At 40.1% G+C, this 13695-nt stretch overlaps 2 protein-coding genes across 2 annotated transcripts in view; one reads left to right on the top strand and one right to left on the bottom strand.

Moving 5' to 3' along the window:
- Nucleotides 1–2394, bottom strand: part of POU2AF1 (POU class 2 homeobox associating factor 1) — a 137537-nt gene extending 135143 nt beyond the window's left edge. The window contains exon 1 of the mRNA XM_039496691.1: nt 2179–2394. The gene's annotated coding sequence lies outside the window, so the exon portion shown is untranslated. The remainder of the gene's footprint in view (nt 1–2178) is intronic.
- Nucleotides 1–13695, top strand: part of LOC120375904 — a 40301-nt gene that overhangs the window by 2943 nt on the left and 23663 nt on the right. The window contains exons 5-15 of the mRNA XM_039496922.1: nt 259–372; nt 1409–1577; nt 3368–3530; nt 3889–4077; nt 5471–5663; nt 5904–6043; nt 7458–7595; nt 8458–8678; nt 9271–9428; nt 10401–10628; nt 11215–11550. Of these exons, the coding sequence (XP_039352856.1) occupies nt 259–372; nt 1409–1577; nt 3368–3530; nt 3889–4077; nt 5471–5663; nt 5904–6043; nt 7458–7595; nt 8458–8678; nt 9271–9428; nt 10401–10628; nt 11215–11550 (2049 nt within the window). The remainder of the gene's footprint in view (nt 1–258; nt 373–1408; nt 1578–3367; nt 3531–3888; nt 4078–5470; nt 5664–5903; nt 6044–7457; nt 7596–8457; nt 8679–9270; nt 9429–10400; nt 10629–11214; nt 11551–13695) is intronic.

Genomic DNA, 13695 nt, shown 5'->3' with positions numbered 1-13695 from the left:
ATTACCACCTGAAGATCTGGCCCTGTAGTGCCAAAGAGAACCTGAAGCACATGGATATTGCACATGTGTTTTAGAGCACAGGCCCTGAATGAAATTACAGAGCCAAAAAGGGCCCCATGCACGCTGGATACAGTTCTATTTCAGTTTTTCTAAGCTTGATTTTTGAGGTGAGATAAATCGATCCTCTCCAGAGGGGGAGGAAATGGGGATTCTGGTATGATAAAAATGGGTCTGACTGATGCTTTTATATCATTTCAGGAAAAGGGTTTTTGGGTGTGTACAATCCTGACCCTGAACTGCTGCACAATCTCATTGTGCCAAACAAAATTTCATCTCCTGACAAAAGTGTACCATTGTCAGCAGCAGCTCCAGGTGAGGCTATGCAGGAAGGCTGCAAAAAGTAGTTTCTGTAAAATTTGCCTTTGGTTACCAACATTAATTCCCTGCTATTCTGAACTGTGTCTGCAGTGAACAGTTAATAGCTATATTCAAAGCATACAGACCTTGTCCTCCTCCACCTCATCATATCCCCTGAGAGATTCTCTCATTCTAAGCCTGATCCAAAGCTTATTGAAGTGAACAGAAAGAATGCAATTGACTAAAGTGGGCTCTGAATCAGACCCTGTCTCCACTAGGGTATTGCCAAGCAGTTCTCGTCAGGGTCAAATATCACCACATGCAGAACGCCCACAGCTTTGTTCCCTACAGTAAATCTGTGCCTTCCTTCTCTCTCACTTTAACTGTTACTATGTCAAGTCACTTCTTTATTGGTTCCACAAGCCCCTTGCAAAATTGATATAGGAGTCTCTGGCTCATACATCCTAAGGTCCTAGTGATTCTGTTGGCAAAACGATTCTCTACATGAGTTGGAACTATTATTATTTTCAAAATATTAAGGTCAACATTTTAAACTTGGGTGCCTAAAGTTAGGCATCTAAATCCTTATTGAGACACAAGGCTTATTTTCTAAGCACCCAAAATTCCCATTGCAATTGCCTGGTCCCTACATCCTTGCAAGAGGGGTGCCCGCAGTCAGTTTTACTCATGCTTACCCAGCCTCAAATCTATGGATGAGCCAATTGCAGTAAAATGCAAGAGTGTAGTTTTGTTACACAGTGAAATGCTATAAGAGCTAGAAATCATGCAGCTAATGCCTCACCTTTAGAAGAACAATTTTAAAAAGGATGAAAGGACAGTGCACAGTTTCACAAAGTCAGGTAGGAGCCAGAGTGATAATCAGCATTTATCTGCCACCCTGACTGTAAATTTGGTTTATTCTGGAAACAAGATTTAGCTCTATAAAGTTTAATTGTAAAATAAGCAAGAAATACCATATCCTGAGGCCATTATGTATACAGACTGCCATGAAGAGTAAGATCCTAGCCCACTGAGATCTCTGTTTTCACAGGAAAGACTGGCAAGGAAGATCCTCAATTTTATTGGGCTCAAAGCCAGAGGCCTTCAAACTCTACATTGCAAATCCCATTTACAGGCATCTTAAATCCCACTACGTGCATCTATAGTAACGTTACCATCATCTTCATTGTTTCCAAAGAACATTATCCAGTGTATGATGTGTAAGTACACATTCTAAACCCAGTAGAAGTTTGCTAATCCACATTTATCTAATCCATATAAAACATGGTTGGCTTTTCCACATCTCTCAACACAGATTTAAGAGCAGAAAAGTAAGCAGATGGGAGTGGAATTAATTATTATTAAATCTGCATTATTTTTTACAAAATTGGCTGCAGAATATATACTGGTACTTAAGGAAAGATCTTCACAAATAATTAAAACTAAAGTGCAATTATCATAACAAGTGACCAAAGTGCATTTTGTGATGCCACCTTTTTGCTTTTTAATTGTTGTGTTTGTTCACTTCACTCCTGTGCAACAGGCCAACATGAGTTTTATGCACCTCTTAAGTCCCATTTCAGCCCTGCTTTGGCTTTGTGATGGCCCTCTGCACAGGGATGAATTTCATCCTTATTCACTGTCACAGTGTTACAAGACTCACCATCTCAGAGTGTCCCCTCACAGCAAGACTTGGGATTGCAGCCATCTGCCCCTCAGTTTTACCACAACAATCTTGCTGCAGTGACTCGGCCCTCTGGCTAAGCCATAAAGAGAATTCCACCCCTTCCACCGTATGCAAGTCCAAAACAAAGTCTTTACCCCACTCTCCAACAGGCCCCAGCTCATCCTTCCAAAGGGGTGTTTATCTTCTCTCTGATTCACACACTCTTCTGCCCTCTGGGTTCAGCTTTCACCCTTCCCAGGCTCCTGTCTTTCTCTCCACTAAATCCCTCCTGGGCTCCTGTTGGTTGCTCCCTACTCTTTCCTGAGCTGCCTTCCTACCTGGAGTCTTCTACAGGCCTATGTCTGCTTTGTGCTCTCCACTTCAGCCAGCACAGGTGTAGCAGGGCAGGGCTAATGGACCAGAGCTGGCCAGCCCAAAGCCTTCTGGCCTTAAAGGGGCAGGCTGGCCTGTTCCACATGGGTACAAGGCAAACTGCACTGTAGACCCCTTTTAGTCCCTCTCAACTGCACCCCTAAGATGACAGACCTGGCGCCCTGCACCTCACTCTGGGAGAGACCACATGGTCCAGCCACTCTTAGACTGGATCTCTGCGCTGCAGCCCCCTGGTTCCCAATCATGTTAATGGTACAGGACAAACCCGGCTTAGGCACCTCTACAAGCTTTCCTTTGGGAGCCTGTGACAGTACAAGTTCACAGTGACACAGACAGTGTCTTCAAAACAAAACATTCCCTAAAGGTACAAAGCATATAGAGCAAAGGATAAAACAAAAAAAGGCTGATATGCCTGGATCTGACTTAAACCTAATTTTCCTTGACAGCTTTTGGAAGTACCACTCAATCTCACTAACTCCATCTCTGGCAGGGAGAAGCAGACTGCACTCTTGCCAGCTTTTCACTGTCACAACCTGGACAGCCTCTACTAACTCACCCCAAAATCCCTTCTCTTTGAGATTTTGGATCCCCTTTGATCCTAGGCTTTAGTCTTATGAAGAGTAAACCATTCTAGCCTGCTCTTTCCACTGATGGTCCAAACCTTATCTTTGTCATTGTTTCATTTCCTGTGGGTTTCCCCCTTTCCTCCTTTGATTCAATTCTTTCTGGCATTCGGGCAGATAATCTGAGAAGCATATGATATTTGTAAAAAAGTACTATATATAACTCCCTCATTCTTTACACGTACCTATTCATGGGATTGAGCCATTTGCAAGGGGTCTCCCAGTCATTACTGTGCATTAGCAAATTTCTGCTGTAATTATGCACATTATTTGCAGAGTATTTTACAAACAGATGATGTCAAGAGCCAACTTTTGTTTCTGCTCCTAGAAACAACTTGTACAACACAAATAATGAATTTGACTGGGGAGGATTCCGTAGCCTGGCAGAGGAAATCAAACTGGCCTCCACCAACATCCTCCTCTTCCTGTACCAATTCGAGCATCCTGGCACCTATGTCCTTGGGCTCAGTAGTAACCAGCACAAAAAAATGGTTTGTTTTCAGGAATTCTATTTTTGCTTTTATGATGCTATTTTCAGTGGAGTGTCTCAAGTTCCAGACAATGGTTTGGTATCAGAGGAAACTTCAGAATGATAATGAGTCTCTGTATTGTACGTACATTTTGTTGAGTTGGTACAACGTGTGTTGGGATGTGTGGACATGTCTGAGTACAGTGGCTTGTGAATGAGTATGTTCATGTAGTAACATTTGAGTGTAAAGGGGGGGAAGGAGTCAGTGAAGATCTGGCCCTCTGTTTAAAATACAAACCTACTATTTGTGTTCAAATGGATAGACCCAAAGTTGCATATGTCTGACCTGCTTTTTCTACACGTATGCTCATTCCATGAAGTATGTTAGAGTCATGCCACATGGTGGACAGTGTTATGAAGATGGGCCATTCTTCCCAACAACTCCCAGGCATGTCATACAAGTGGGCATTGCAAGAATCCCAAACCTTCTTCTGAAACCTGACTGGCCAGCTATTATTGGATTAATAACAGGGCTTCTCATTTTCCTTATTACCTGCCTGTTGCTGATTGTAAGTAAAAATTATATACTATCGCTTTTCACTGCACCACTTCCAGATTTTGGAATTAGGATTAAACTACATGTTGTACACACATTTTGAAATTCATCCCTGCGCAAAGGTCCCGCGCAGCCCTATGTACCACTTATGCCCTAATGCAAGGGCTTAAGTAGTATTTAAGAGCTGCATAGAAGGGTGAATTTCACCTATGCTTCTTAGTTCAGTAGACCACGACCTAGATGCTGTGATGACTGGCACTATGATTATAGCAGAGAGATAGATAAAAAGTGTATAATATTGAGAGTTCCTGCGGTTATAAATCATGCCTATTGTCCCTGAAGATACATTTGATTCAACCACTACTCTAATGCTCATTCTCTGTTACAAGGATTGTGTTAAATTGGGAACAATCATGTGATCCAGCCACGGCGGGGGGGAGACAGGAAGAATTCTTTTACTAGTGGCTCCCTTTTCTCCAGGTCATCATCCAGAGGCTGGCAGGAGTCAGTGGGTTTTTAAGATATTTCTTCGTGAACTGCATGACTGTTTCACAAATGAGAGACCCACTCCTTAATTCTAGTATACCAGGCAGGGGAGGGATAGCTCAGTGGTTTGAGCATTGGCTTCCTAAACACAGGCTTGTAAGTTCAATCGCTGAGGGGACCACTTAGGGATCTGAGGTAGCACAATCACTACTTGGTCCTGCCTAGTGAAGGCAGGGGGCTGAACTCAATGGCTTTTCAGGATCCCTTCCAGCTCTATGAGATAGGTATGTCTCCATATATAGCTACTGTTAAGGTTTGTCCTTAATGAATCAGCCTTTTAAGAGCCAGGGAACATGGAGGCAAATTCTGGGCTCCTTAGGGCAAAACTCCCATTGATAGCAACAAATACAGGATCAGGACCACAATAAAAAAACCAAAAAGTGATACAGTTTTAGACTGTAAGTTCTTCAGAGCAGGGATATTCTATATGCTCACAGTACCTAACACAGTAGTGTCCTCATCCTGATTGGGGCCTGTTGCTGCTACTAGTAAATAAATAAATAATTGATAATGATGGAAAAGTAGAGATGATTTATTAATTCATATGTCAGCAAACTCAAACTGCTGATGACTGCAGTTCCTGCCTCTTGACTCATGTGGTATCTATTAAGACTAATAATTTGTTGGGTTTAGAACAGATCATGTGAATACTTTAGATTAGAATGTGTGGGCCAGATGTTATGCTGATTTACACCAGCTGAATTTCTTTGACTTCAATGGACCTATGCTGATTTATACCAACTAAGGATCTGGTCCTGCATGCGATGATGCATCCTGTTGTTTGAATGAACAACGCTATAAAAATAGTAATATGTAATAGTCGGAGTAACCTGTTCACTCGGTTTCACTGTGTTTTGTAGCTTCTTTGTCAAGACTTGGGTTGGTCCAAAGAAGGAAATACCTGCCCTCTGTTTCGAAGGCTGCAGCTGAAATATAATCTTGACAAATATTCCTCCAAAGGATCCACAGTGATTTCAGTTAAAAAATGTCATCCCAGGCTGAAGAATAAAGGCAGCTTGGATAAAAACTATGGCAACTCTGATGAGACAGAAGGTCAGATAATTTTTTTAAAAGTACATAATAAACAGTTATTCAGGCAAAGAGCTGAATCAAATTTATTTGACGTATTCATGACAGAATCCTATTTCTAATTATGTACATTGGCTCATATATTCTGACTTGCCTCCTCCCCTTCTCTGAATTACTATAGATCACTGGAGATAGTTTTTAAAGAGGATCTGAAATAGAAAATTGAATGACCACAAAATCTAATAATAAATACTTTCATTTCAGCTTTCTTCCTAGAAACGGGTGAAATCTGGGAGTCTGAAGAACAGATAAACCTGGATTCATTCAACACCAATGTCTTCTTTGAAATTCTGCTCACGCAGTCACTGTCAGTCACAGCCAAACTGAGCCAATTTAAAGAAGAGGTAACTGGTTTGTTTTTTATCATACTCACATGTATGTACAGATGATCCTAGCAACCATGTGCAGTATTATCTGTAGTATTACTGCTATGTAAGGCATGTACTTCATTCCAAATTCTTCTGTACCATGAATCCATTAATATGTATACACATCATTCATGCAAGCTGTATTTATGAAGCATAGGCCAGTGTTTAGGACATTTGCCTAGGAGTCAGGTAATCTCAGTTCTATTCCCAGTTGTGCTACTGAAGTGACATGTGATCTTGGACAAGTCACTTCACTTCTCTACCTCAATTTCCATTGGAAAAAAGGGGGGTAATGATGTCTTATCTTTCTTTGTAACAAGGGTTAAGAGCCATAGATAAAATTTAGGAGAATTAAAACAATACATTGGTGTGAACAGACAACTAATGCAGTTTGTGCAGCTAATGTGGCCATAACATCAAAATGAACCATATGCATTGTGTTACTCCAGTTTTATACCAATGTAACACAGCTGAAATCAGTGGAGTTATTGAGATGATGATTCAGGCCACTGATCTACAGCATATGACAGCAGGCAACTGTGTGGATTAAGGACAGCAGGGGGAGCTAGTATTACAGTCTGTGTGCATAGTGTAGCATGAGAGAATTGTATAAGACAAATGTTTGCGTGCTACTGTATCTGTAGATATATTTTAATGCACATGGTTCATTTTGATTTTAAGGCCACATTAGCTGCACTAAAGAGTGGGGAATACTTAATGTTTACTAAATAGTCTGATATTTAGTAAAGAGATCTTGTGAGAAGAAAGACACATAAAGAGGGTGCACACTGAAAAACACTTGTTGCCCCAAATTACCTACATGCCTAAGACAGCCCCAAGAACTCCTTTGCTCTGACATCATTTCCTGAAGGTGGTCCTGCCAGGACTGGCATCATAGTGTCAGCCACTCAGCTTTTCTAATACTGCAACATCCGTCTAAGGACAACTATTTCATGAAGATTGTTTTCAGGAATTTTATCCAAAGTATGGTGAGGTCCTGACTATTATTATTTATTTGTACTGAAGTAGCACGTAGGAGTCCCACTCATGCACAAGGATACCATTGTGCTAGACATTGAACAAACACAGAGCAAAAAGACAGCCTCTGCCCCAAACAGTTTATAATCTCCCAAAACCAGGTAGCGAAATTATTGCCTTACTGTACAATTATTGTGGAGAGGGTTTTGTATAGGCAGCAAGGATTTCCAATCAAGGTGAAGTCATCTAGTATTGGTATTTTTAAAGAAAAATCAGATGCCAGTATGGAATATAATCATTCAAAGATAGATTTGTTTTGTGCTATATATTCAGTGGCCTTTGGGCATTAAGAAGGGTCCAGAACAACAGCTACACCCTCATTTGTTTATTTTTCATCTTGTTTTCTTCTCAGCTGAAAATCTTGTATCACAAACTTATGACCGAAATAGCTTCACTCAGAGAGCTTTGGATAATGAGGCTGTGTATCTCAGAGAAGGCAGAATCTTATGACAGCATAATGATGGGGAACTATATGAAAGCAAAATATCAGGTAGAGCTCAGTTTTTCTTAGATTTGTTTATACATAGACATAGAAACTCAAACCCCAACTTGGCTACATGTATTTTCATAATATTAGACACAGTCATGTGGATTCTTTCATGTCTGTTGTTGTGTAATGGCATCATATTTTCATAAGCTACCATGCAAGTAATATTGCTGCAAAGTATGTGACTGATATACTAGAACATTTGAAAACTCTAAAATTGTTGGAACAATTCAGTGTAAATACAGAGACATATTTCTGAAGGTTACTCACTTTTCTGGCGTGTGCTGTTTTTTTTACTTAGTGTTTGATGCTACTCTCTCCCCACTTGTGGAAGACCATATCTTCTCCCTTGCAGTGACCAAGGTTTCAGTTTTGGAAATGTCATCCGTGTGTGTCATCCACGTATATATATATATATGTATATTTTGTTGCAGCTTTTTCTTCCATCTTACTCACAGATAGTGTTTGGCTGTATTCTTCTGAAAAACCTGTGAAGGAAATGTAATGATTTTGCAGTTTATAAATAGAAACACCCATACTCACACAGACACATATATGTACAAACATATAGTTCAAAGATATAGAAGCAAAATGAACTTGATCCCTTAAGTTCTAGCTGGCAGGTATGGACCAATATTTTGAATCACTAGATCATTCAAGTGAGGATACATGAAAGGCACTTACCCTCTAGATCATTATTACCCAACCTACTGGAGCTATTGGCCTTTGAACGCCCAAGTAGGGGAAGATACCTTCAAATTGACCCCTTTTCCTCCAGTTGTTACCTTTTTAGTAAAGTACAGAGCAGCTGCAGTCTCAATTCATGTCTTGAGAAATAGGTGTCTGCATTTTATGTTACAATTAGGCAGAAGAGGAGATGCTACACAGAAAGCAGCTGGCTGCTGAATATGATGAGATTGTGAATAAACAACTTCACTTATTACACCATGATTTGAAATGCCAAGAAGAGCATTGTGTCTTGTTCAAGTCTGCCCTGAGAGAGGCAGTGAGATTGGCGGAAGTACTGACAGAGAAGATGGCTTGTGGAGGGAACAGAGCCATGTGGTCTAAACCAGACTACCAATGGTAAGTAATTTGCTTTAGAACTCTGCATTAAAGTGTTGTTGTTGTTAGACAGACAAAGCAGTTGTATAGTACTGAGTCAGTGGGTTGGTTTGTAACCAGCGCCAGCATGGGTCTGGAAGTGTTACCACAAGGTTACTGAAATCATGTTCATGGAAAGCAGGGCTAGGAAAACTCAAGGAAAAGGAGAGCTGGGGATATTCAGAAGAGCCCAGTTAGACCTTAAGGTCCAAAGTTATTTTGGTTCCTTTTCATGCTTCCTAATGAATTGTTCCCATTTGCCACATCACCTCAGCTTCCAAAGAACTGTCCTGTCAGGCCAGCCATCCCAGAACACCAGGTAACAATGGTCTGAGTAGCCTGGTCCCTGTGTCAGAATCAGCATGGGAGTATTAATGAAATGATTTCAAAAGCAGGGAAGATAAAAAGCATATGTTTCTTCAGTCCTTAAAATCCTTTTTGTGATGGTGCTGATGTTCAGAGATGGATTATGTGCCTGCTGCAGGATTTTCCCGAAATGGATGCCATTCTGCCTTGAAACAGTTTTACCTTATAGTCGGATTACTGACATCCGTCTTTATCTTGTGAGTTTCAGGTTATTATCCCAGATAGATGCTGCAAGCAACAGAATGTCGAGTGCAGTAATAAAGGAGAGTCACAGACTCAAGGCATGGGGTGTGCTGGGAGATGGAACAGGAGCTCACCTCATTAACAAAGATAAAACCAGGCTTCTCACCAAGGAGGAGCTACTGGGTAACTACAAACTCTGGCAACTAGTTAGTGTATGTTCAAAGAGAGCTATTATCACTTTAACTGTGCAAACATGCAGATGTAACCCACTGGTTCAGTGCCCTCTTCTAGTGCTGGTCCATATAATAGGACTACAGCCTACCACTGCTGCTGGCTAATGCAGTTGCTCAGGTAGCAAAAAAGAGGATGTGTTGTGTTGTTATGCAAGCATGACCATCTATGGAATTTCTTCAGATAAACATTTCTGATAACTGCCACATTTTCATTGTTCTTCCTTAGGCTTTTGATAAACACACTGCCAGGTGTCTGTGTATAACTGTATGTCCTTTGTTAGTGTTTCTATATCAGTGGAGAGGGAAAGGAACTTTTTTGTAGCTGAGCTGAGTTAATTTGTTCCTGTTTGAATGTTTGTTTGTTTTTAATGTTGCTGGGTGTGTTTTGTTGTTGAAAAATTAATTAAATATTATGATGCCTAGAGAGCTAGTATAGGCATTTTTTGCTATTATTTAAATCTTCTGAAATAAAATCAAAACATAAAATCTGCCTTGGACATTTCCATGTATACTGCAGATTAGGACAACATGAATCTGTGTGCTGAAATCTGAGATTGTTAGCCACACTCATATAGTTGCATAAGTCCCGTTAGCCTCATAGGAGTCATGCATAGGTATTGAGGGGAGAAAAGAATAAGGATTGGGAACACTGTAACTCTCTTCCCATACAGAACATTTGCTAAAGTAGATAGGATGATCTGTCTGTAAGCCTTTACTCTCCTTCCTGACTCTCTCTGACCTACATGTGATCTCTGATCACAGACAAACTATCACAAAGAAATAGCCATAGATTTCTGATTGAACCTAAGATTGGAATCCAGCTGTAGACATACAGATTTGGAATTTCAGAAACCTAGGGTTTAATGGAGGATCTGATGGTGTTTTTCATTTGCTTTTCTCATCTGTCACTTATTGCTCTCAGACTCGGATGGCTGTGTGAGGGCACCTGACACCATCTACATGGATCCTATAACTGGACTCTTAACTCCCAACCCAGACTGTGTCACGCTGTTGGTCAATCACTGCCCCATGCCCGTGTCTAGGGATCAGTTCCTGCACCCTGAGACTGGAAAAGTGCTCCCTGTGGCTGGTAATGTTGGATATGATCCAGTCAGCTCTAAACTGATCTCTGCTGTTGACTCTGCTTCAGGTACGGGACACATGGGGATAATTAATATATCCACTTGCCTACATGGGGAAATACATCTGTGGTAGTGATTTTAGTAAAGCCTAATATACTTACCCATATTTTTCTTATAACAAAAACCTTACATGCAAATTGACCTATGACCACCTCATTGCCTGCTTGGCACTAGGAGATTTGGTCACCTTGAATTGGGTCTTGCCATGGACAGGATTTACTGAGCCCGCCAGGCTTATATAGAGCAAAATGTTTAAATATTTCCTGTTTCTGATTATTGTTTTTTCTCTCCTTTCTGTTCATTAAATTGTACAATATATTATATGCTAAAGAACTTCTCATGTTAAGTAAGTGTAAAAGCAGGAATTAAGTTGGAAAAGTATGTCAACCACAGAAAGGGAATTCACTCTCTTCATTTAATTCTTCATGTGAAGAAAGAGAAAGTTTATAAAAATGATCATCCTTTGAAATCCCCAATATGCCTCTGTTCCCAGCTCTAATGCAGAGAATTGTATTAGCGTAGGGATTAATTCCCTTATCCATTGAAGAGTAAAATAGTTTGTAACTGTTAAATCTCTTCTGTTTCAATATTTAGGTGAGCTTTGTAAGTCTGAAGTACCCATATTCCCCTATGTTCCGTATCCTATCTCTCCAAGGACTGGCTTACCAGTGAAGACTAAACTTCCTAGCTTACAACCTGACAGAGTGTTTAAACTGGGAGGACTCATGCTAGATCCAGCTACAGAAATAGAAGTCCCAGTGCTAGGAGTTACAATCCATCCCCAAACAGGACAAAAACTGTCCTTGGGTGGGACGTACATGAATCCCCTTACAGGAACAGTGACGCCTCTTGAAATTGGAGGACCTATGATTGAACCAGAGGGAGGAAAGATTGTCCCAATACTTGGAGTCAGTTTGGATAATAACACAGGTAAATGATATTCATGTTTCTTGGGATGGAAATCCAAAGTGAGGTTGTTTCTTCCTTCTCTTCATCCCCTCTCACACCTCTCCCATAGCTAGTCAGTGGGTAGATGTTTGCTATAACCTTATTGAGGAAGATGTCCCATCTAAAAGGTCTATGGAACTTGTAGTTCCCACTGGAACAACCGATGAATAGTCAAACAGTTAAAAGAGGACAGAGAAACTCAATAGCCCAGCATGGTGGCTCAATAAGACCCCAAATATTGTTTAAAACACCCCAACATCGGCTAGAGCCACTGACAGTTCTGCTGTGTGTGTGTGTGTATAGCACGAAGTGACACATTGTGCAAATGCAACCTATCATCAATTCACTAATCCTAAAAATGGCAGCAGCATTAGATTCAAACCTTTAATGTCACCTCCCCACATTTGGTTTCTCCTGATGAATGAGATACTACCATAAGCAGCTGAATAGTGGCATAGATTGGACTCAAAGTATCACAGACAGAAAGCCTTCACTTTCTCAGAATATTATTTCAGAAATTATTGTCCTAAAAATCAATAACCTGCCACACTTTCTATTAAAGATGACTAAAGAAAGAAAGAGAAGCAGTGACTGACGACTAAGAGGTGCTATAGTCATTAATTATATGATAAAAACTAGTAAAGTTGATCTGAGTCCTGGAGATAGTTCAATTGCTCTATTAATATAATAAAAACAGCATGAAATCCATTCTTTAGGGTCTTTGGGGCAAAAGCTCTAGATTTATAGAAAGTATTTTCCATACACTTATGTTCTTCGTAGCTAATTTTAGAAAACATATCATACTCAAAAACAGAGCAAACAAGTCGCCCCCACACTGAAGGCATGAGGCAGCCAAAGTGGAATTGTTTTTGTGTTTAGTAAGGAGAGGTACAATGTACATAATTTAGAGCCGGATCCTTAGCTGTTGTAAATTGGTATAGCTACACTGGCTTCAATGAAGCTATGCTGATTAACCCCAGCTGAGGATCTGGCCCTTTAGCGAAGAAGGCAAAAAGGTATAGTCAGAGTCTGTCTGAATTTCCTTACCAAAGAAGCAGGAAGAGTTCCTGAGATTCAGAGTTATGTGTGAAAATATTTGTAATTTCAACAGGACTAGAGAGCTACAATCACTTTCTGCAGGGGACACAGGATTTCCCTGCAGGATCTTGCAAGATGTGCATATTTTGTGTTTCATACCTGCTATTACAGTGGAGTTAAGGGTGCGTGTTCTGGTCCATGATTAGAGACCATTTACAGAGGTTTTTAGTGAGTGGGAGGTAATTCTCTTGATTGACTGTTCACTTAGAAAGTCAGTTCTTAAAAGTTCAACACTAATGCACCTTAATGGTTACCTAAAATACTACATATCCCACAGTCTTTGCTGGGATTATCACTCTATAGCAGTTATTACTGAACAAGATGCATAAAAATGCCAGAAACATCAAACAGCAAAGCCACAATTACATGTTTTCCTTATTCTCTGTCTCCGGGGAGTCAGGCTATGCAGAGCACAGGCCTTGTTGGCGCCTATCATATTGCAGTACTATACTATCGCACAAATTGCCAAATGAAATGTGTCCTGGAATGTGCAATACCTTTCCAGCACTGTCACTGGCCTGCTGGCTGACCTTTGACAAGTCACAACACGTCTGTGCCTCAGTTTCCTCATCTATAAAGTGGATATAGTAATTAGAGCTGGTCAGGAATTTTTTGAAAATTGTTTTTTCATCAAAAAATGCCCGTGCATTGAAAACAAAACTGTTTGTAAAACACTAGAAAAAATATTGAAAAAAGTTTCAAAATTGTTGAAATGTTTCATGTTGACATTTTTAAATGAAAAATTCCATTTTTCTGGTTCCAAACAACTTTTTGTTTTGAAATCTAATTTAGTTAAACTGAAAAAGGTTTGTTTAAAAAAAGAGAGAAAAGATAAAAATAAGAAAAAACATTTCAAAATTATCAAAACAAAATATTTGGATTGACCTGAACCAAACTAGTTGTTGGCTTTTCAATTCACAAACATTTTCAGGATTTCAACTTTTCTTCCTGATTCAGGACTGTGAAAATTTTCAAACTCTCAAAAATATTCATAGGACAGAAAAACAGTTTCCTGCCCACCTCTAATAA

The sequence above is a fragment of the Mauremys reevesii genome, linkage group 12 (genome assembly GCF_016161935.1).
Source record: "Mauremys reevesii isolate NIE-2019 linkage group 12, ASM1616193v1, whole genome shotgun sequence".
In the NCBI taxonomy this organism is placed as follows: Eukaryota; Metazoa; Chordata; order Testudines; family Geoemydidae; genus Mauremys; species Mauremys reevesii.
Note: the sequence above shows the minus strand (reverse complement) of the source record. Positions and strands in the feature narration are given on the sequence as shown.